The 26,640-nt window shown below is 25.3% G+C and overlaps 1 protein-coding gene across 1 annotated transcript in view; it reads right to left on the bottom strand.

Moving 5' to 3' along the window:
* LOC100215787 (striatin-interacting protein 1) overlaps window positions 1-26,640 on the bottom strand; it is a 57,420-nt gene that overhangs the window by 19,988 nt on the left and 10,792 nt on the right. The window contains exons 6-12 of the mRNA XM_065800041.1: window positions 24,222-24,298; window positions 24,011-24,079; window positions 23,762-23,865; window positions 19,448-19,581; window positions 14,419-14,696; window positions 14,250-14,315; window positions 1,394-1,457 (exon numbers count right to left, since the gene is read on the bottom strand). Of these exons, the coding sequence (XP_065656113.1) occupies window positions 1,394-1,457; window positions 14,250-14,315; window positions 14,419-14,696; window positions 19,448-19,581; window positions 23,762-23,865; window positions 24,011-24,079; window positions 24,222-24,298 (792 nt within the window). The remainder of the gene's footprint in view (window positions 1-1,393; window positions 1,458-14,249; window positions 14,316-14,418; window positions 14,697-19,447; window positions 19,582-23,761; window positions 23,866-24,010; window positions 24,080-24,221; window positions 24,299-26,640) is intronic.

Raw genomic sequence — 26,640 nt, 5'->3', positions numbered from 1 at the left:
AAAAACGCAACTATAAAAAAATTGTGCTTTTAAATTATAAATATAAAATTTAAATAACATTTTAAAAATTACCAAAACTCTTTAGTTCTTTGTTGTTGTTATTTTTTTACAGTTTTTTTAATGTGCCTTTTAATGAAATTCTTATACTAGTCATGGATAATATCAAGTTTATTTAAAAATAATTGTCAAAACATTTTTAAAAAAACCTTGAACTACAAACTTTTTTACCTTAAAGAGACTCACAAAAATGTAACAATTACATTTTTTTGCTATTTTTTATTATTGCGTAATTACGTAATACTGATTAATGCAAAATATTTTACCAGTTTGTCTACCGCATATGTATTTCAATCAATGAGTTTGCTGCTGCAAGCTTTGTTTCCAAATAATATTTGGAAACACAGCTTGCAGCAGAAAAATTTGAATTTAAAGGTGTCGCATTGCAAGATCATGCTTTAGATACAGTAACATTAGACAATTAGTTAAATCTTTCAATATTAGTGAAAGCAGTCCAAGGATTTTGTAAGTATTTCGCTACTAGTGACCTATAATAAAATTTCTAACAATCTTCAGCCTCTGAGCAATGTTATAAACAATTTGATTGTTTCTGCAGCTGAATGCGAGCATTTTTTTTTACTATGTATATAATCTTATATTCTTTACAAAGCTCATTGATAATAAAAATCATGTAGAGTTTTGTTTATTTCATTAGTAGGTCCACCAGTTATTAATTTCGATCAAAAGGATTATGTAATAAAGTGGTTTAAAAAAAGACATTGTGATGCTAATTTTAGGAATTGTGAAATCCAACATTAAAGTCTGTCAATCAAAGTGAAACATTTTGGAAGATATTTTGACAAAAAAATTTAATAATGGTATATAAAACATAAATGAAGATTACATTAACATACTTACATTAGCATTGTTTTTTGATTTTTAGCAACTGTTTTTAAATTTTAATTTTTATTCAACGGTGACATTCTCTTAAATATATAACTGTGCCCTCCCACTTACCAGTTATTATTTTTACTATAGACGTTTATAATCCCTATTTGAGAAAATGAGATTATAAACGGTTGCAGTACAACTTTTTAGGAAAACTTCTACTGCATAAAAGAGATTTTTTAATGCAAGCAGGATGGTAAAAATAAAATATTAAAAAAATATTGCTAACTTTTTTCTCACTTTGAGTACTATATATATACATATACATTCCTAAAAAAGTTCCACCATTAGATACCAACCATTAGTAATAACCTTAACTGTAATATTTATTTGAGGCATAAAAATTCCTCTTGCAAAATAAAACTACAATATCAAGAAAAACCAATCGTTATTGTAAAATACAAGCTATATACACAAAATTTTTTGCAAAACTACTTAAAACTCTTACACTTTTAAGAACGTCTACTCCTTCTATTATAGATGAAGGTAATCCATATGTTGAATCACTATCACTAAAAAGCAAGAAATCATGTTAGTAATCTTCAGGAATTAGGGTCAACCTAACTGCTGAACTGAAAGTGGTTGAAGTTGGCAAAAAATCGCCAACCTCATTTCTATGGTAAAACTTTTGTGTCTAAAATATTTTTGCCGATCTGATGCTGACTGTAATAGAATATCGTATCTGCCTAGAATATCGTATCCCCCCTAAGAAAATTGAAAACGCAGATGCGATTTAAAATTATAGTGTTTAGAAATGCACCTAACCCATCCGTAATGACAAACAAATGAGTTTTTTGAAAATTTTATTGATTTATAGCAGTGGAAAATATAATTTTTGACATATGAATTCTAATTCATTTCCTAGTTAAATTAGAAAGAGTTAAATAATGTTGAAATAGTAAATATCATATCATATATCATATCATATGACATGATTGACCATATGACATATGGTCAATGATGTTCAAATAAAACTTACCGTGGGGGATATGATATTCTAAGCAACAAATTCATTTGATATACAAGGTTATACAAACAGGTATGTTGCAAGTAGTATTATAAGTATCAATATGAAACAAATATTTATAGATAAAGATAAAATAGATCTATTAAATAGTTTATTAGGGCTTGATTTTTTGGGTTTGTTTTTTACTGCTTTTATAGTAATACTTGTATTAGTAAAATAATAAAATTTATACAATACATATTAGCATTTTAATTCTCAAACTTATTTTGAAAATGAAAATGCTACTCTCTCTCTATATATATGTATATATATATATATATATATATATATATATATATATATATATATATATATATATATATATATATATATATATATATATATGTATTATTAAAGTATAAATCTATTTATGTATTTATTTCGTTTTTATTCATATATTTGAATATATGAAATAATATTAATTTTTAATTGAGTTTACATATATACAATGGAGAAAATATTAGTAAATGGTGTGTTGTGTAAAAAATCTACTGATAATGATAAATATCATTTTGGATGTTATAAACTATGGGAAAATGATCTGCAAATCAAAATTTGCAATACATGTGCAGGTATACAATTTTTTATACAATTTTTAATTTGTCTTTAGTTTGATTATATATCAATCAAATTTAATAGATATATTCCTTTATTTAATAGACTCAATAAGTGGTATTTCTTATCAAGAAAAAGTTGTTATAGTTGAAAGAGGTATCCTTGTCACACTATATTTGTATTATCTATTATGTATGTATATAAATATAAATATGCGTGTGTCTGTTTGTGTGTCTATATATATGCATAATAATATATGTGTATATTATTTAGCTTTTCAAAAGTTCACAAAGCAATTAATTTGTGAAATTTCATCATCAGCATTGCTAAAGCCAATTTTTGTGGGTCAAGTATGTGTAATTTATGTCACTGTGACTGTTAAAAATTGCTTATTTCTTTCGGATTTAATTAAGAAAATTGAATAATGAAAATAACTTCAAACTATACAAGTATTAAAACATAATTTCAAAATTCATACAAATAAAAAAAAAAAGCCATTTTTTTACTTTAAAGTTTTTTAGCAATTAAGTAATGTTATTTTAGACTTTTTAAAAATAAAGTTTTATTTATTGCCCTAATAATATAGCTATACAGTTATAGACATATTATATATAATTCTGGTATGAAATCAAAACGTAAGTTTTATTTTAAATTTTACCAATATTATATTAACTTTATTGTTTTTCTTTTGTAAACTTTATCAAGTTTTCTTTTTACATTTGTAGTTTACATTTACATTTACATTTGTAGTTTACTTTTTGCAGATAATTTAAGGTTATATTTTGTAATAGACATAAGAAAACATAATTACAATATTCAACTTAATTTTAAAATAAAAGGGAACCTTATGGACTTGATGTATTTACTGACAGATCAACAAAATGATGATTTATTGTTAACTTTAGGCAAATTCTTGAATAATCTCAAGGTAAGTGTTATATCTTATAAGCAAATAAGAAATTGATTATCTATGTTTAAAGTTGTTTAAGTTGTTTAACATTATTTTAGAATAAAGAAAAGTTTAAAAGTTTAAAAGTGTTTTTTCATTTAGGATAGTGATTTTACATTTAAAGTCCCTAAAGCAATATTGTATCTGTTTGCTGAATTGGAAGGAATCTCAAGAAATAAAGTATTGTTCATTAAATTGCAACATTCTGCAAAATAATTAATCAAACCTTGTAATATGCTATGATAAAATCTTGTAATTAAGCATTATGATTGTTTGATTTCTAAACGAAATCAACCAATCATCATTATTATCCATATTTTTAACATTGTTAGTTTATTATAGACATGGTTAGGCAAAAGTCAGGGTCAGTAAAAAAATTTCTCAAAGGTTTCACTAAGAATAAAAATGAGGTCAGTAAAAAATCACCGACCCCCAACACTTTAAGATTGGCATTTGGCAATGCCGACCCTATCACAGAGGGCTGCATATATATATATATATATATATATATATATATATATATATATATATATATATATATATATATATATTATATACATATATATACATATATATATTTATTTATATATATATATATATATATATATATATATATATATATAATATATATATATATATTCACATATATATATATATATATATATATATATAAATATATATATATATATATGTATATATATATATATATATATATATATATATATATATATATATATATATATATATATATATATATATATATATATATATATATATATATATATATATATATATATATATATATAGATATATATTTACATATATATTTATATGTATATACATATATATATATATATTTATATTTATATACATATAGATATATACATATCTATATGTATATATTAATTATGTTTTACTAAGCTGAAGTATTGTTAAGTTCTTACTCTTTACAAAGATTTTCAAGATTAACTGGTGAAATGTGTAATTTTATAAAATTCAGTACTCAATTTGGTATTAATTGATATTTTTTTTTATTAACTGATTAATCCAGGAATAAGGCTATTTCATACATTTTAAATTTTTTACTGATTAGTATTGCTGTGACTGCTTCTAATTTATACTAGATTGCATTAGTTCCATTAATTGAAACATCCTAATTATTTATGCAATATAATATACTAATGGCAAATTGCCAATGGCAATGAAGTATATTGATTGGTTGAATGACTGATTTCATTTCAGAACCAATGAGTTAGTAAGTAAATAAGTTTAATCCCATGGTGCTATAGAAAAATGTTCCACTAACCAAAATCTGTTTCATATACAATGCAACTTTCACTTGCTGGTGGTTCCTTTTACAGCCTGTTGCCTGCCTGTTGCTATTTTTTAAATAAAATAAAACAAATTGTTATTTTTATTATTGTATGTATATATATATATTTTATTGTTTTAGATAAAAGTCTGGTATTAGGAACGAAGGTTTCACATACAAATTGATTTCTTTGTTTATTTTTTATGCCTAATATTTATATTATGACATATATTGTTTGTTTATTTTATTATGACTCTATTAATTTTTTTTTACCATTAGAATCTTTTGAGTGTTAGTTATAGTGGAAATGAAAACAGTTCCAAAGACTAATCATCACAAATAGCACAGGTTGATCTCTATTTAAATGATAATCAAGTATTACATAAAATTATTTAAAAAGTAATAATTTCATTATTTATGTTGTTGTCTGTAATAGAATATGACATTTCTCATAAAAACACAAGAGTAATTTTAAGTTATAGTATTTAGAAAAATAAAAACAAAATAGTTGAAATATTATAAATAATCAAAAGACTTTGAAAAATACAAAAAGTTGTGTAAAATATATTTTTATACTTTTAATACTTTATTGATTTAATAGGAAAATTTTCTACATTGATATTCTAATACCTTTCTAAATGCCTAGTCAAATTAGAAAGAGTTCAATGATGTTCAAATAATACATATTAAATCGAATATTTTTTTAAGTTATATTCAGGATGTGTATATAATATAAATTTTATATATAAAAATAATATAAATTTTATATATAAAAATAATATAAGTATATATAATATAAATTTTAAAAGTTATTACTATATAACAATACATGTTTTTTATTTTTTTCCAGCCTAGAATGGAAAAAGAAGAAAAAAAACCATTATACTTTGATAATTTTATCCAATATTTGACGGAAAACATATATCCACCTGGTCTTGGTAAAAATGATAAACATTCGTTTTGAAGTGCGACGAAAAAATATTGTGTAGAAAGTATGATGGTTAACAATATACAAGTTTTACATTTTTTTAGCGAAACTGTTTTTTAAGTTGTTAATTATTTGTAGATGGTAAGCTCAAGCAAAAAGTGACTGTTTGTGTAAATTCTGTATATGCAGATGTTATTGTGGACCAAGAGAAGGAATAAAAATATTTACAGCAAAGCATGACAGTTCTTTAGGTGGACATAGTGACCAAACAAAAACCAAAATTATGGAAGAATATTATTGGCCTAATATCAGCCGAGACATTATAAAATAGGTAAATTGTTCACTTTTCAAAAGGGGATTTAACTTTTAACATTTTTACTTCCTCTATACAATTCCTGATTTTCAATGTTTAAATTCTGTAAAATTGTTTATGTATATATATATATATATATATATATATATATATATATATATATATATATATATATATATATATATATATATATATATATATATATATATATATATATACATTTCTGATGAGTCTTTATTGATGAAACACAATAAAAACACAGTAAAATGAAAAAAAATTTTTAAGTGATTCTTTTCTAATATATATATTTATATATGGATGTGTGTTTATATATAAAATTTTATAATAAGTATCGAATCGAAGTATTGGCACCAGCTGGGTTACTTTCATTAGAGGAGTCGCCACATCAAACTGACTTGATAAGAAAGAAAAATGTGGTAATTTATTGTCTTGTACTATCTCTATTTTTTTTTAACAATATAAAGATATATGAAGGTATTATTGCTAATAAAACTTATGTTTCATTTCAGAATGCGTTCTTTAAGCTTGATATTTTAATATGCTGTGTTGTTGCAAATTTTCATTGGACGCTGACAGTAAATATATTTAAAAAAAAATTTTAAGTGTGCCTTTTTTTTTGAATAAAAAATATTTTTAATGTGTGAACAAGGCGTTATTTTCCAATGTTAACCACCCAATGTTAAAACAGTCTACATGTTTATAATTTTCAGTAGCCTCTTTAGTATTTTAGTGGGACAATACTGAACATTTAATCTGATACTTTATTGTAGTGTAATTTCCATATTAAAATTTCGAGGCTTTACTTTTTAAGATTATCAAACCACAATCCATTATATCAACCCTCTTGGTGAAGCCAAAGCTTCTATACTAAAAGAAGAAACAAAATGGAAGTATGAAATCAATGATTTTAAATTTTCCAATTTGAAATCAAATTCAAAAAAAGATTTTTAAAAAATTTAAATAATTCTTTTGTAAATATCTTAGCAGTTACTTGCTGCAAAGATACAGTGTTGATGAGAAATTCAAACTAGTGACATCACCACATGCGTTACAAACAGACAATATATCATGTGGAATCTTCTGTCTTAAGGTAATTTTATTAAAACATACATAGTTAGGATAAATTTGAACATAATTTGAAAAAATAAAAAGTGCATCAAAAAATGTTGACTGAGTGTCAAAGCCTAATAATTTTTAAACAAGAAAGATAAGAAAAAAGTTTAAAATGAGATAATAAGAACTTAAAATAAATCTGCATGGTCATAGCACTGCATGCTAAAACTGCAAATCATAGATTTACAGTCAATGGTTTCACTGTTAATTTATGGTTTGCAGTGAAACCATTGAAGTTATTAAGTCATAAGATTCAAAAATTTACTTAAAACGAAATAATGAAAATTGACAATGATTTCTTTTTTATTGTAGTTGTATCATTGAATTAAATCAAGAGTTTTTGAAAAAAAAAATTTAGTTTGCTGAAAATTATATGAACGGCGAGGAGTTGATGCTTAACTTTCCAATTGAAGATGTTGTAGAGTTTAGAAAGAGAGTGGTGCATTTACTTATTGATAGAGTAGGTAATTTAACTGTAATTGTAATTATGACAGAAAATAAATTAAAAAAAAAAGAAGCAATAAATGGTGGTGTATGCTTAAATTATTAGATCAGAGAAGTTGGCAAGATAAAATTTGTCGAATATGTGGGAATAAAGTAGGACCAAACACACACCAAATTAAAAATTTAGATAAATATGAACTAAATTTGCTTCCGTTTTCTATTATTACGTTTTAAAATTTCATGTTTATTTTTATCAACTAAAAGATGGTATGTTACCCAAAAAACCACTACTATTTTATGGATAAAATGCGATAACTGCATTCCAAATGCATTAATGCGATAACTGCACTCTGATGGTTTCACTTGGAATGCATTGTTTATGCTAAAAAAACAAGTGCTTTATTTACTTGCTCAAACATTTCTCTTGCTAATGTAAATTGTTAATATAATCGATTTTAGTTTTTTTTGCTTTATTAACTTTATACTTAATTTTGTGAAAATTTTTGAATAAATAAAACAATAAACTATTTGGATTAATATCATGTTTTTAGATATGTCTGCCACGATGAGAGTTGATTTCGAAATAATTGAAAACTTAGTTACTATAATATTAAATTTTTACTTAGAATATCATATCTCCCTCGTATAAGAATCATATTTGACAAAGAAGTTAGTAAAATATAGGACTTAGTATCAAATTTTTATTTAGGATATCATATCCCTCATGTCTAACATTCGTTTTTGACATAGAACTTAGTCAATTATAGGATATAGTATCAATTTTTTACTTAGAATATTATATCCCCTTGTATAAGAATTGTATTTGACAAAGAAGTTAGTAAAACATAGGATACACTATTATATTTTATATAAAACATCATATCCCCTTTGTGTAATATTCATATTCGAGATAGAAGTTAGTTAATTATAGGATATAATATCAAATATTTATTTAGAATATTATATCCCACTCATATAAGAATCGTTATTGACAAAGAAGTTAGTAAAATATAAGATATACTATTATATTTTACTTAGAATATCATATCCCCCTTGTATAACATTCGTTTTATTTATATAGTTTTATGTATAAAATATAGGATTTAGTATCAAATTTTTACTTAGAATATCGTATCCTCCTTGTGTAATATTCTTATTCGACATAGAACTTAGTCAATTATAGGATATAGTATCAAATTTTTTTTTTGGAATATCATATCCCTCCTCTATAAGAATCGTACTTGACAAAGAAGTTAGTAAAATGTAGGATACACTATATTTTATTTAAAACATCATATCCTCTTTGTGTAATATTCGTATTCGACATAGAACTTAGTAAATTATAGGATGTAGTATCAAATTATTACTTAGAATATTATATCCACCTCATATAAGAATCGTATTTGACAAAGAAGTTAGTAAAATATAGGATTTAGTATCAAATTTTAACTTAGAATATCATATTCTCCTTGTTTAACATTCGTTTTCCATATAAAACTTAGTAAAATATAGGATATAGTATCAAACTTTGGTTAGAGTATTATATCCCCCTAATTATAATAATTGTATTTGACATAAAACTTAAGAAATATAGGATATATTATTATTTTTCACTTAATATTATATCTTGCATAAGAATTTTATTAGATATAAAACTTAGTAAAATATAGGATATAATATCAATTTTTTACTTTAAATAACATTTATGCATAAATTCGATCTTACTTTTTTACCATCTATAAACATTGTTTTTGTCCGATTATTCTTTAGGGCGGCCTAGGTGCACTTCAAATACCATAACTTTAAATAGCGTCTGCGTTTTCGATGTTCTTATGAGGGATATGATATTCATGTATAAGTATTTCGGTAGTCTTTTCAAATTACATAAAAATCTCAAACATCTAAAATTTAATAACAAAAAACAAGTTTTGTATTGCTGTACTTTAAAAAATATTAAGTCCTTCATTTCAAATATAACGTGTGGTTAATAAAACTCTAGACTTTCAGGGCAATTAAACCCTTAGTTTTTAAACTACAGATTTAACAAAATTACACTCTTAGTTTTTGAGCTAGAGATTAAACAAAATTACACCCTTAGCTTTTTAAGCTAGAGATTAAACAAAATTACATCTTTAGTTTTTGAGCTAAAGATTAAACAAAATTACGCCTTTACTTTTTAAGCTAGAGATTAAACAAAATTACACCAGGCTTGGACAGAAATGGCGTGCGATTGAACGCTAATGCTGACCACACCAATGATTTTATTTTTTGACAACTTGACCATGACTGTTTAGATGTTTAGATGAAAAAAGAATTGCTAGCTAAACTTAACTAGGAAAAAAATTTAAAAAAATTAAAAAAGAAATTCCTTATGAAAAAGAAAATATATAAGCACTAATATAAAACTAAAAAAACTTGAAGCGAAAATTACTTTTCGTTACGTTTTAAATTGCGTTTAAAAGAAATTACTTAAAAATTTATTTTTTAAAACTTTTTATTAAGTAACACAAAACCCTTTTACAAATTACTTCTAATGATTGTTTAATGAATGAACAAATTTTATTTAAATTACTAAAAAGTGTTATGTATATTTTATAAATTGTATAAACATTTACTGAAAATCGCAATAAAGACAATCAATGCAGGTCTTGATTCTACCTTTTTTGCTCTTATTGATCAGGTATACAATGTTTCACATAAGTTTTGATGTCAGTGTACTTAGCAAGAGATTTAATGTACATCCAAACTATCAACCAGCTTGCCTTGTTGACAAACAGTTATAGTAGTCAAACATGGTTTTCAGATAACTTTAGGGGTCAAGATTTTGGTCACAAGACCACTTCCTTAAACTCTTTTGTGTCCAGAACCATTATCTGCATGTCACTTATATATCACAGATTTTTGTAATTTGTTTAACATTGAAGTGATCTACAGTGAACTTTTTACCTTGTGATTTATTAACCAAATAGAAGTCATAAATCCATTATCTTATTTTTTCTTGCTTGGACACCATTTTTTTCTTATTTTTTTATAATTATTTAAATACATATTAATTTATAGAGAATTAAATAACAACTTTTCCAACGTTCAAAAACTTTTTAAAAATTATTTAAAGGGATCTCAAACCTTTGAGATATGTTGTGTTCATATTAAAGAGAATGATAAAAAAAAATGCTTGGGCTAAATTTTTTTATTTAAAACAAAAGAATAAATGCATAACAAGCTTGCCTTCTTTGTTTTTTTGTAGACCAAAAAGTCAGCATAATATACGCCACAATCTATAGACTTGATAACTTATTTAAGCATAATTTTTAATATAGTAATAAGTGGTTTCTGACACAAATTTATCTTAGCACGCTAATCTGTATTACTATTAAAAATACAATATTGTTTTAAAAAACGTAAACAATCAATTGATTTGTCACTTAATCATGAACAAATTTTTCTCATAAATAGACCCGCGGCAGAAAAAGCTCTTTCTGATTCAGTTGATGTCGGCTTGATGGTTAATTACTTTTAGTATACATGTTTTTACTTTAAGGAATCTTAAAGTAAAAACATGTATACTAAAAGCATTGCATTGCAACAAGACTATTCCACCTTGTTTTGACATCTAATATCAGTTTCAGTTCTTTATGAAACATAGATTTTACGTAGATTTGTAAAACGTCATTTTTAAGAGGTGATTTGCCAAACATTTAAACCACTTTTCAAACCTTCTGAATTGTTAAGGCTATATTTATGCTATTTTGTAAATCATTAATAAATGTAACGCCTGTTGAGCTGTATGACTCATCATTACAATCAAATACATCATCAACCTCATCGTAATCACTCAAGCTTTCATCGAAATCTTGCAACTGCGATTCAAATTCAATATATTTTGCTGAAGAGTCTACTTTTTATAAAGAACATCACATACTGCCAAAAAAAGTCCATTGGCATAACACAGCTGATGTTCAATACCACTAAGCAGTCCAAATTTTTTCATTAGCTCCGTCAGTGACTATAGCTATGATGTGTTTTTTAATTGATAAATTAAAATCTGACAGTTTATTTTCAACTAGATCAACAATTTTTTCTGCAGGAAGTGATCCAGCTATCGGAGTCAATCCCAGGTTCCAAAACTTTGTTAATAAGTGTAAATTTACATTTAAATAACGCCGATTTTTTAAAGACATATATTCGTCGAACAATAAAAAAAATTGCGACCCGCTAGATATTTCTTTTGTTATCTCTAAAACCACAGTTTATTTAGCTAAATCATATTGTTTTTTTATCATACTCATAACATGGGATGGATTTTTTGGTAATAACATGCCTTTTTCAGACAAAGATTTTCTAATGAATTCAATTTTTGTTATGGCATTTATTAAGAAGCCATCCACTGTTCTAGCTTTGACACAATTTCCTTGATAGTCTGCTGTTTAGCAAACAATGTGATTTTCTTTTGCACAATTTTAATTTCTAAACCAGTATCTTCATGTAGACGCTTCATATTTAAATCCAAATCTTTATGTGCATTTTTTAAATGACAAAGGAGCTCACTTGTCGAAAATCCTTTGCACATTATCTTTACATTGTACTTTTTTGCAAATTGCAGATTCGCCAGATTTTTCTTTATAAAAATACTGCCATGCTTTCAATCCATTTACAATTGACATGGTATAACTAAATTGAATCGTAAAGCATGTACACGAAATAAATGTGAAAGTAGAAAAACAACTAAAAAAAAGTACTCAATTTTTATTTCGAACCAAGTTATAATTTTAATACTATAATATAAGAAGATCAAACATTAAAAAAAAAAAAATTAATTATTCCTGTGGGAATCTAATAAAATTTTGAGCTTTTGCATTAGTGGTATCCATAAGCTTGCGCACAGAATAAGAATCAAAACTATTTGATGCTTTTAAAATGATATTTTATATCTTTAATGTTTCTGAAAAAAGTTTTGTTTTTTTCGTTTTTTTTTTAACAATAGCCCAGCACTTTTCAATAACTCTCAATTCTGGGCAGTTTGGAGGATTTTCTGTTTTTGCACAAATTTCACATTATTCTTTTTATACTAATCCATAGCTAGTTTATAATCATGTATTGAAGCTAAATCAGGCCAGAACACAGGTCTGTTATTGTGTGATTTAATGAGAGGTAAACGGCGTTTTTGTAAACATTCTTTAACAATATATTTGACCAGAAAGTGTGGACTGAGAAATATAAGGTGCTGATTTTTTGCCACAACTGCAAATAGCTTGCCAAATCAAAGCTTTTTTAGCGAACTTGTCATGTTTTGTGTATTTAAATTTTTTATCTGCTTTTCCTCTATATTTGGCAATATAATAAACAGCACTATGAACTTGTTGATGATCATATTTGATATAGGTTTCATTGTCTTCAATAATGGAGGAATTTTTAGAAATAAAATTGTCATACAACTTTCTGCCGCGGGTTCTTGCACTTTTTTGTTGAGTTTCAGAACGGTTGGGCACTTTTTGTGCTTTGAAAGAATGAAAACCATGTTTGTTTCTAACTTTTGCAACAAAACTATGAGAAAATTCATATATTTTTGCGCGTTCCCTTAGTGAAAGGCTTGGGTTATTCTTAAAACTGTTAACCAGTTTTCTAACAAGTTTTATATCTTTAAAACCTTCCTTTCTTCCACCACCAGATTTGCGCTTGATCAATTTTGTTTAAGAAAAATGTTGAATAACATGACTAACAGTGTATGGATGTATTTGCAACAATTTTGCTATCGAATTGTAGCTACTATTAGGATTTTGTAAATATTTGTGTATAATTTTTTCTCTTACGTCTTCTTCTTTTGTCATTTTTAAAACTAATTTCAAGTTAAATCCGAAAACTAATATATTTTTTTAAAACCACAACACGTTGTAAACAAAATACAAAACAATTTAAAAGATTTTAATACTAACACTGAAAAAAAATGACGTGCTTATTCTTTCACATTTATTTTGTGTACACGCTTTAAAACAACTAAAGGTAAAGTTACAAATATTTCTTACATATGTATGTTATCTTACGTATGACTTTATATGTCTTTGTTTGCCATTTTTTAAATACAAAAATTATTAAATATTTCAATAATTCAATTCAGAAAAAGTTTAACTTTTCAATAATTTAGAAGTTTAAAAATTAAACTTACTGTTTTTGTTGCAAGAAATTTTTTTTACTTTTTACTTATATTTTATAATAACGAGAAAAAAGAAAAAATCACATTGCAAATTGCAATGCAATCCTTGAGTTAGATAGTTTAAGATAGTTTCAATAACATTTCTTGTTGTGATAGGTTTTAATATAAGATATGAACACATAAAACACAACTAAATGCAATAATGTTTTTCTAATTTTTGGTCGAATTAGTTCAAACAGTTATCATATGTAAAATTAGAAAAAAAATTATGTTCCAGGATATAAAAGTGATATCCTGGGAAATCCCGCTGCCACTTTTATCCCCAGGATCTCGGGAAAACGGGGTCCCGTTTGAGAAACAAAATAACTTAAAAAGCATGTTAACATGCTACTTTTTAAGTTATTTTGTTAAATTTTTATAATTTATAACTTCATTTAATTATAATTTGTAATCATTATAATTTGTAACTTCATTTGTTAATAAAAAAAAGTGGAAAAATTTTTGAAAAAAACCTTGGCAGTTGAAATCCAATATATTTCTTCCTACATGCTTCAAGAAATATTGTAACATCTTTTTCTCTAAAGCAAAAAAATTTTAACAAAACCAAAACAAAAATTTGAATAAAATATGATTGCAAATAATAAAATTTTATGTCTCAACAAAAGAGCTGACTATTTATACCTTACTTTAGGTCTCAATAAAAGAGCTGACTCTATATAGTGATGCGATTGTGTTACAAGTGCAGGTACAAAATCAATATCATCATCATCCAAATCAACAGTTTTACGAGGCTTTCTCTCGTGTCGACTTTCGTCTAAAGGAGACGATGGTCTAAGTTGATGATGTTTTTCTAACTCAATCGTGTTTACATTGTATTTGCCAAAAGTTGCTTTCAGTCCCACTTTTCTACGAGATTCTTTCATTAAAGATTTTAAATCTTTAAAACCCCCAAGTGTAAACTATAAAAAAAAAAGGTATTTGCTTTAGCAATAAATGGTTTATAGCAATAAGCATTTTAGACAATCAAAATATTTCTATAGAATCAATTAAATCAAGTGGTTTGGAAGAACATTAAAAAAAAAATTGTGTAAAAAGTGTGTCATTGTAGATATAACAAAATTATAAAAAAAATTAAAAAACATTTTTTTTATGTTTTAACATTAACTTCAGCAGTGTTGAACTTAAGCAAACTCTTTTTTCTCCAGACAGAGCCCATTTAAAAGTAGTGGCTAATATTAAACAATACTTTAAAAATCAACTTTTGTTTGACACTATAGGTTTATGACAAGTGACGATAATATGATGACAAATAAGAATAAGATTATTTAGAAAGAAGTATCAACATCCAAAATGAACTCTGGGAGACCACAAACATTCATAAATGTGGCACACAAAGAACTGTACTATTAATCTGTAATACATCAAATAATGGATTTCTCTTAATTCAAAATGATGGTTTCATCTTTTCTACATTATCTATTTGTTAATCTGTAATATATTCTGGTTTTATAATTATGTGCAAAGTGTTTAAATTTATTTTATAATGTTTAATGGTTTAACTATAGATATGCATAAATCATGCATAAATCACACATATATAGTCAAAGCACAATGGTTTAACTGTAGATATTCATAAATCATACATATATAGTTAAAGCACAATGGTTTAACTATATTTATGCATAAATCATGCATAAATCACACATATAAAGACAAAGCACAATGGTTTAACCGTAGATATGTCAAAATTTATCACATTATGATTTAAGCCACAAGCAAATTTAGTTAATAAAAAAGTGACTGATGATGAAATGATTTAAAGAACTTTTAAATACAATTGATATGTAATAATTAGCACAGAAAGCAATACTTTATTATACATACCAAATTTCTTTTTAAAAAAAATGCTTGCTAAATCATTTTTTTGAAACTTGCTAAATCAATTTTTTTAAACTTAATTTCATAAATCAACTGCAAAATGCAAATCAGTAAAAAAAAATACAGGTTACTTATATTTAATTTACACTAATACATAGCAACAAACTATACATAGCTACTAGACTATAGATAGACTATAAACTATAAATTCAAACCTTAAAACTAGGGATGTACCGAAGCTTCCGCTGAAGCCAGGGTCAGTTTTTGCCGAATCATTGGCTTCAGCGAGTTTTTTTAGGTAATAAAAAGTAATAAGCTACTGCTATATTAAGCATAAAATAATTTTATTGTTTACAATATAATTACTATAATTGAAGGGCTTATTGCAAAATAATGACAAGCCACACTTTTTTCAAAAATGAGTTATTATCATTTTTATAATCATAAATAGTATATGCAATTTATTTTTATTTTTTTGTCAATTATATATATTTTAATATATAATATCCAATATATAATATTTTTATGATGTATAAATTTGAGAGAACAATAGGTAAGCACTGATTTTATAGATTTAAATAAAACTTAAAAGTCATTTTTCTCAAATTTTTGTTTTTGTTTTGTCATTGTTTCACAATAAGCCCTTCAATTCTACTTCTTGTAATTTGCTCCTTTACTTTGATTCCTTGATGTATGCCACGGCATACATAGTACACATTGCGACATGCCGCAAACTATATTGTTTTTTTTTTGCTTTCTTATCAATCAATGGGTGCTTTTTTATATTTTATTTAAGTTCTATGTTTAATTATATTGCGTTGTTGTATTTACTAAAACCTATTTTTACTGTAATTTGTATTTAGTTTTTTTGCGCTTGAAACACACGCTGGAAAAATTATTTCTTTCCGCCACCAAAAAATATGAATAATTGATAATTTTATTACTACAGCATCAGATAATCTACAAAAAAATCAATGGCAACATGCTAAAATAATTGTATGCATATTAAAACACTTTGAAAACACTACGAAAGATATGAGTGCAGACACATCAGAAATCATACCGTTTCTTGACTATGCTTGGGACAAAGCAACTGGAAACAAAACTGTTGTTGATGAACTTAAAACTGATTTAAAAAGTCATTTTCATAAATACAAAGATAATGGTCATCTGAAAATTGCAATGATTCTCAAACCCTGTTTCAAATTAAATTTTCTAAAGATACGGATCATAATATATTTAAGGAAATTTTATATCAAGAGTACTACCGCTATCATTTAGAGTATCATTCACAACAAGCAAAAGAAGTTGACTGCTTTAAAGACTCTGATCATGATGGTCAAATCAAAAAAGAAAACTAATAAGCATAGACATAAGCTTCTTTGACCAAATGGGTACAAATGAAAATGCTTCACAGAAATGTAAAAACACAGATGAACGGGGAAAATAGTATAACAGTAAAAACCCAAGAGAAAAAAACTCAAACTCTAAAAGGAACTGGTACAAATAAAAAAATCTAAATAAAATCTAAATAAAATTGTTATTTCTTTTATTTATTACAAATTTAATTGAAAATTTATGTTAATTTCCTAATCAATTATTTTCAAATTAGGTTTTTTCTATTTTCTCTGTTCTTTCTTTGTTGCATTCAGTCCTGTTACTAGAAATTTATTTACAGGTTTAACTGCACACCAGAATTACCTGTAGGCAAAATTACATTATATTTATACTATGGAAAGATTACTGCAAGCAGCCACAAACTATACACAGGCAGGCCGTGTCTTTCTCTAGTTACGGGTCTGGTTGCATATAATATTTTTAATTTTCCATGCACCACATAATTGTTTATCAACTATAAATGTTTATTCTTTATTGTTTATAAGTTGAATAAAAATAATATTTTTTCCTTACTTAATTAAAGATTTAAAATATTATTTTAAATTATAAATTGATTCACACTTTTTTGTTTATACATGGACAAAGTCAACTTCTACTTTCACCTTCCAACATTACCAAAAAATTACACCTGCTCTGATAAAGGCACTAACAAGTAGGATTTTGCAAGGTTTTGAATGAAAATTTTGTGCGCACCTCCTTCATCTGTTAAAAGTGAACCTCTGTTCAACACAACTAGAAACATATTTGAAGCCAAAAGAGACAGGCTGCTGCCTGAGCATGGAGAACAGATTACATTTTTAAATTATAATTTGCCTGATTTCTAATAATGGATAATTAATTTAAACACAAAAAACTAATAAGTATAATAGAAATAACCTCCATCATTTGTAATTAGTAATTACTAAATGGTAATTTTATTATACTTCAAAGTGCAAACTAATGTATACTAAACACTGTTTATAACGTAATTTCAAAGTTTAGACTTGATTAAGTTGACGAGAAGCCAAATTAGTTTTATAATTCACATCCTGATTCAATTACTAATTTGTAATTAGTAATTACTAATTAGCTAGTCATTTTTTTCCATATAACATTAAACTTGTTCAAACAAACAAAGCTACATCCTAAAATCCTATGACATTGCATAATCTAAAAAAAAACTTGATGATTAGTGGTGGTAGAGAAATAACTTGTGCACTAAAACACACATAATTGAAGTACTTATATTTTACAATATGCAGTATATATAATAACTGCAGTAAAATATTAAAAAATGTTTACCAACGATTAGTATTATCCTTAGATAGCTAGATCTGCAAGATAGCAAATTTTACCCATGTAGGTGCAAAAGCTTCGGCTTCGGCAGAGTGACTTCGGCCAAAGCTTCGGCAAAATCTTAGCTTCGGAACATCCCTACCTAAAACTAGACTAAAATTGTTGGTAATCAAATACATATTTGTTATTAGTTAAAAAGCGCTCCTAAGAAAGCTTTATTTAATATATACAGATGAAAACAAAAATAAAATTTAAGTTTGATAAAACCTTTCTTTTAACATCTTCGCTTCCAACAAGGTTGCAAGCAACCACTAATTAGAGTTGGAAATTACTGAAAAAGAAAAGATGAAGATTGTAGATCAAGATAACAATTGACAGACGACTTAAAGGATTGCAAATTAAATGAATCAGGAAAGCAAGAGGAAAGAAGCAAATTCCAAAGAGTTGATGTTCGAGGAAAAAAAACTAGATGAATAGGAGTTTTTGGAGCATTTAGGAACAGTCACAGAAAAAGTATGAGACTTAATTGAATGACAAGTAACACGATAATGAATTTTAGTAGATGGCATAAGAGACGCTAGCTTTTTAGAGCAGTGTCCATTATAGTATTTGTAGAAAAGAGAAAGAGAAGCAACAGTACGACGATGCGATAATAGTTCAAGGTTGGCTGCAAGAGCAAGTCCAACTATGTTTACAATGCGTTTTTGCACCTTGTATAAAAGAGAAAGTGCATCATTAAAAGATCCGCCCCAGATATGGCAACAGTATTCCATACAAGGCCGGATTTGAGATTTATAGAGATAAAGAATAGAATCCGAAGTAAGAAAGTGTCGAGCTTGATAAAGAGATGCAACCTTAGCAGATGCTAATTTTGCAACGGATTTGATATATGGTTTCCAAGAAAGATCGGAAGTAAGAGTTAATCCTAGAACCTAATATTTTTCTAAAAGAAATATCTAAATTAAGTGCCAAGAAAAATTTAAGACAAACAAAAACTATAAAAAAAAAAAATTTAGATATAATTAACCAATTTGATGGTTAAAAATTTTTAATATTATTTACTTGTCGTTGTCTATTTTTGTTTAGTTGTCTATTTTGCAGCATAAAACCACCCAATTACTTGAACCTATATTTATAACTAAAAAGTTAACAAACTTACTAAAGTAACCTTCCATAACAAAAGCAATATTTTTTTGATAGGAAAATGTGAGCTAGATCCTGCACAAAACTTTAAAACCAAATCAAATAAAATGCAAGCAAATGGAGGATCATTGACATCTTCCAATGAACCAGCTGAAAATAATTTTTAAAAATTTTAAAACACTTTTAAAATTTTTGGGCAGAAAAATTTTTCAAGCATGCACAAACTGCATTAAATAAAAAAGATAAATGAAAATTGTGATGAAAGTTGGAAGAAATAAAAGCTCAATATTGTTGAGTTTTTCAATGTTGATATTTTCTGCTGGCTTTTTATTCAACACACTATTGGGCATGCTCAAAGAATTTTTCAGTGCAGAAATTCTGCACTGAAAAAAATCTGAAATGTGGATCAACTTATATATATATATATATATATATATATATATATATATATGTATGTGTGTATATATATATATATATATATATATATATATATATATATATATATATATATATATATATATATATATATATATATATATATATATATATATATATATATATATGTATGTATGTATATATATATATATATATATGTATGTATATATATATATATATATATATATATATATATATATATATATATATATATATATATATATATATATATATATGTATATATATATATATATATATATATATATATATATATATATATATATATCTTTGAAAGTGATCAGCGTCATCAGGTATAATAAACAAAATAGTTACAAAGAAATCGTTATAGTAAAAACAAACCGTAAAAAGATAACACTAAAAAGCCAAAATATAATACAAAAAATTTTTTTAACAGTTTTTTTTACTATAACGATTTCTTTGTAACTATTTTATTTATTATACCTGATGACGCTGATCATGATAGATCAGCGAAATATCGAAATAATTATATATTATTAAAAAAATATATATATTTAAAAAAAAGTTTATACGCAGCCGTATTTATTGAATTCTACCCATATATATATATATATATATATATATATATATATATATATATATATATATATATATATATATATATATATATATATATATATATATATATATATATATATATATATATATATATATATATATATATATATATATAACTATATATATATATATATATATATATATATATATATATATATATATATATATATATATATAAATTAGTAAAAAACACTTATCTAACTTTTTTCTTAATTAAGATAAGTGTTAATATAAGATAAGTGTTTTTTACTAATTTATTATTGCTCTGTTCTTTAAGAACATTGAGCACTCTATTTGTAAAATACACTAACATAATTTACATACATATATATATATATATATATATATATATATATATATATATATATATATATATATATATATATATATATATATTTATATATATATATACATATATATAGATACATAGATATACATATATATACATATATATACATATATATACATATATATACATATATATATATATATATATATATATATATATATATATATGCTATATATAAATATATGTTATATATATATACTATATATATATGTATATGCTATATATATATATATGCTATATATAAATATATGCTATATATATATGCTATATATAAATATATGCTATATATATATATGTATATACATATATATATATAGCCTCGCCTAACCTGACAGACAATAAACAACTGTAACCTCATCCTTCCAACCTACCATTTTGTGTCAACAAAATAACTTAGTAGAATAACCTTGTAAAACATAATGAAAAGTTTTTTAATAAAACTTTTATCAAGGAATATAAAAATTAGCAATCGCGATTGCTTCAAATAATATATTCTCAAGATCTCTAAATAGCTTTGGCGCATGGTGATTCGCAATTGCTTAATTTGCCTTATTTATAAATATATATATTCATACATAAATACGTATATATTTAGTGCACACATACATATGCACTTAAAATAATTATTCAAGGATTGCTAACAAACATTAAATAAAACTAAAAATTTTTATAAAACTAATGATCCTATTCCACTTCAGATAATTCTTGTAACATCACAGATATGACATACGCACAGTTAATCTTGTTATTTATAGAATTTACAAAACACATTTTTGTACTACATAAATTTACCTGTTAGGTTACAAATTTTCATATGATTTTACATTATATATACAAGTTACTGTTGCTATATTGTTGTCATTTTGTTTTAATATTCTAAATTATCTAGTTTATTGTATGTATTATTCTACTTTCTATAAAAAAAAGTCTGTTATAGAAGAGAGTAAATTTTTATTAAGAAAAAAACAAAAAAGAAGATTAGCAAATTATATATACACATATATCTACACACACACTCATATATATATATATATATATATATATATATATATATATATATATATATATATATATATATATATTTATATATATATATATATATATATATATATATATATATATACATATATATATATATATATATCTACACACATATATGTGTGTATATATATCTGTATATATATATATATATATATATATATATATATTATATATATATATATATATATATATATATCTACACACATATATGTGTGTATATATATCTGTATATATATATATATATATATATATATATATATATATATATATATATATATATATATATATACAGAACCAATCATATCATGAATGAAAAAGTCGGGATAACTGAAAAACCTTTATTATTTTCCTGAACACATCTAATTTCTTTTTTTTTTGTTTTTAAATCTCCTTCTCCATAGCGCTTTGTTAAAATAATTATTCAAGGATTGCTAACAAACATTAAATGAAACTAGCTGTCATAACCCGTAAAATTATAGGTCTAGGGGGTTTATTTCACACTTACCTATAAAAATAGACTTTTATACTTATTCACCTATCCTCTATTTCTTTATTTTAATGTTTTTTAAATAAATGGTAGACAAATAATTCATTTAAGCATTGCTCTTAGAGCAAAAAAAAAAAATATATATATTTATTTTTATTATATTTATTTTTGCTTAGAGCTCATTAGAACTCTTACCCCATTTATTTCTGAAAAAGTCTCAATTGAGTGAAAACATCTTCATATTTTAAAAAAGAAAATCGTCCTAGATAGGCAAATTAACTTTATTAATTGCATAAACACTAAACATAAGTATCTCTAAAGGTAAGTTTCCACTCATTCGTTTTTTCACGGGAATGGGAATGGGGAAAAATAATCACATGGGCATGTGTATTATAAGTTTTAATTTGTCTGAAGTAAAACTATGTATACTCACATGTTTATTTTTCCCTTTTCTATCCTGTTCCCAGAGAAAAGCGGATGAGTGGAACTCAACTTAACATAGATGGCAGTTACATTTTATTATTTATTTTTTTTTTGCCTCCACAGCAGTACCTACTGGAGTAGCAAACAGGCTTTTTCTTTTTTTCTTTAATAAGTTTCAGGCCATAATTTCTTTTCAGATTATCCACAACCTATTAGGACTAATTACCTGAGCACATTAATAACATGACTATCATGACATAGGCGCAACAAATTTCTATTTTTGATGTTTTTAGAAACTTAAGGCTTTTTAAAAAGTTCTCTCCCTTTCGTTTGTTACAGTGTATATTATCTTTACATATGTTATGTATATAATATCTGTAAAACTTCAATAGTGTTTTATTTTGTATTTTAGAAAAATCGAAAAAAAAAGGCTCTGGTGGTTGGTTTTGAACCACAGCGACTTACTTCAGAAGCTCTGCAAGCTATCCACTTGGCTACATAGGCACGTTGACTGATGAAGATTTTAAAACTATTTAAGAAACAAAAGAGTTTATAAAATGGTAATAAATGCTATAGATCAAAACTAAGGAGATGTTGCCGCTATGCAATTTTTAAATGAAAATAAAACTGCAAACTTGATATATGGTTTAACATTACATAGTTTGAAGTTTACATAAGTCAAATATTTGCATACATTTTCGTTCACATTTTCTTATAAAAAAAAATACTGCAACTCTTTATCGCCATTACCTCAGTTGCAATGGCTGCCAAGGGTTCTGTATAAAACAGGCTCGAAAGGGCATTATTTCTATTAAGTTCAGCATTATTATATAGATGAGAAAATTGATATTGGATGGATTAGAATAAAACAAAAGGGTATAGAAAATCACAAGACTTGCAAAATTTAAGACTCCAAAATAATTAATAACCAATATAAAAAAAGCAAAAACTATAAACACCAACCTAAATAATAGATTAAAAAAAATAGATAAAAAAACCTAGTTCTTCTTTAAGTGTTAAGCTGGCTTCTTGCATTTTAAGATCATACTTTGAAAAATGCTGAACAACTTCTAACATTGTGTAAAGTATGTTTAGTGGCACTCTAAATGAACCACCCAAATAAAAAATGAAAAATAACCACAAATTACAAAAGCAAATTATAAAATGGTAAATTATGAAATACAAAATGTTAAATTATAAAAAAAAAAAAAAATTATTTTATGTAAAACATGCATAATTTATAAAACCTCATATCAATGCTATCAGCTATTGTAATTGAAGGTTTTCGTAGAGCGGCTTGAGCTCTTTCAGTATTCCTATAAAAACCAAGATCAGTACATTATTTATATTTTAGACCAAAAATGAAGATCAAAAAATAATATTAAAAAGAATGCAACTATTAAAAACAAATAAATAAAAGTAAAAAAATAAAAATATCTTGAAATTAAGCAAACATACTCTGCCTCCATTACAAGTAGCTCCTGAACAGCTGAAAATGTGCCACAATTAAAAAGAAGGAGCACATTCTCTTTCATCTGCAAATTTAGAAAAACATAAATTTGAAATTTTGTAACTTTTTAGAAAACGTACACAAAATACTTCAAAAATTAACTGCATTTTATAATTTAAAAATTATATCAAACATTTATAAATACAACCAATATCTGACATGAACCAGTTAAAAAATTATTATCAACAAATTAAAATATTTATTTATGATAAAATAGTATACACTGGTCTCCAAATAGCATACAAAGTTTTAATAAAGTCAGATATAATTATTATTTTACAACATAATGGTAGGAATACATAAAATATCTTTACAAACCTCTTCACTGTTATGTATCCGAAAATTAGTTTCAGAAGATCATTCAGAATTAAAATCACAATGATTAGAGTCAGAATAGAATAATATAAATGTTGCTAAGAAAATCTGTGAGCTCTGCTATTTAAACCCTGGTATAGATAATCAATATTATAATTTTATAATTTATAATAAGATTATTTGAAATATACTTTCTCTTTAAGTTTCGACTCATTGGAGCTTAATTCAATAGTTTTATTTATTTCTTGTGTAGTTTAATCACTACGATCAGTTGAAATTTGAACAATTTTAAATTGAATTTTCTTAAAAACCAGTCATTTAATTCCAATATATTTTTTTAATGATGCATACATAAGTAGTTTTTTGTGTCTAATTTTGTTTACATCTGATTTGTTTTTGCAATATTAAATAAAAAGTCTGAAAATCTACAAAATAATTTGAAATTTTACAATAAAAATCCCTTGCGCACAAATTTCAAAAGCAAGTTTTAAAACCAACAGTTGGAATTGACATAAAACATTTTAAAGAGAACCTATGAAAAGAAACTGGGAAGTGGTAGAAAATCAAGGTTTAATGGTAAAAAGTTCAATCAATAGTTGACTCGATTCATTGAAATCCATTTCAGTTACAACAAGATTTAGCAAACTAAAAATAAATTTTTTATTTTAATAAAATTTTTCATTCAAAAAGTATTGAAAAAAGAAAATCTGAAAGCTTATCACAAGAACAAAATACCAAAAAGGTCACTTGATGGAGAAATAAAAGTAACTGGACAAGCTTACAATTTGCTTAGTCAATAAAACTTACTGTAAAAAAGATCACTCAATGTTTCCAGGCAATCAATACTATTATCAGTCAAAATGTTATAGTGTCTGACAGATTTAGGTACATTCAAGTTAATAAATTTTCTCGCAAGTTCCTTGTATGTTAGGATATTTGCAGTTTTTTTTTTTTTTTTTTTTAAACATCTTCGCTTCCAACAAGGCTGCAAGCAGCCACTAATTAAAGTTGGAAGTTACTGTAAGAGAAAAGATGAAGATTGTAGAGCAAGATAACGATTGACGGACGATTTAAAAGATTGCAAATTATATGAATCAGGAAAGCAAGATGAAGGAAGCGAATTCCAAAGAGCTGATGTTCGAGGAAAAAAACTAGACGAATAAGCGTTTTTGGAGCACTTAGGAACAGTCACAGAAAAAGGATGACACTTAGTTGAATGACGAGTAACACGAGAATGAATTTTAGTAGATGGCACAAGAGACGTTAGCTCTTTCGAGCAGTGCCCATTATAGTATTTGTAGAAAAGAGAAAGAGAAGCAACATTACGACGATGTGATAATGGTTGAAGGTTGGCTGCAAGAGCAGGTCCAACTATGTTTACAATGCGTTTTTGCACCTTGTCTAAAAGAGAAAGGGCATCATTAGAAGATCCGCCCCAGATATGGCAACAGTATTCCATACAAGGCCGGATTTGAGATTTATAGAGGTAGAGAATAGAATCCAGAGTAAGAAAGTGGCGAGCTCGATAAAGAGATGCAACCTTAGCAGATGCTAATTTTGCAACCGATTTGATATATGGTTTCCAAGAAAGATTGGAAGTAAGAGTTAATCCTAGAAGATGAAGAGTAGGTGACTCATCGAGTACATCACCGTTCATAAATATAGGAAGATCTAAATTATTGCGATAACGATTGGCTGAAAAAAATTGAGTTTTATCTGAATTAAAGTTGTGTCTTTAAAAGCTTTTATAACAAATCAAACTTCGACATAATATATATACCTGACTGAATGCTTGTAAAAATGACTTCTTCTTCTAAGTAAAAAACATACTTGACCAACTTTATTTTGGCCAGATTAATGCAGATTAATTCAGTAGTGGTGTATTGATAGCAATTGCTACATAAACGAGAAGTTCTGAGTTGTATCAGAACTTCTCGCTTATGTAGTAAGTCCCTGGTTGTATCACGCTCAACTTGTTTCTCAGCACAGTGTCCTTGTTTATGTTTTGTTAATTGAATAACAAATTTTAAAAATTAAATTCAAGGTTTATGT

Source organism: Hydra vulgaris, chromosome 06 (genome assembly GCF_038396675.1).
Source record: "Hydra vulgaris chromosome 06, alternate assembly HydraT2T_AEP".
Taxonomy (NCBI): Eukaryota; Metazoa; Cnidaria; class Hydrozoa; order Anthoathecata; family Hydridae; genus Hydra; species Hydra vulgaris.
This window is presented reverse-complemented; position numbering and strand designations above follow the sequence as displayed.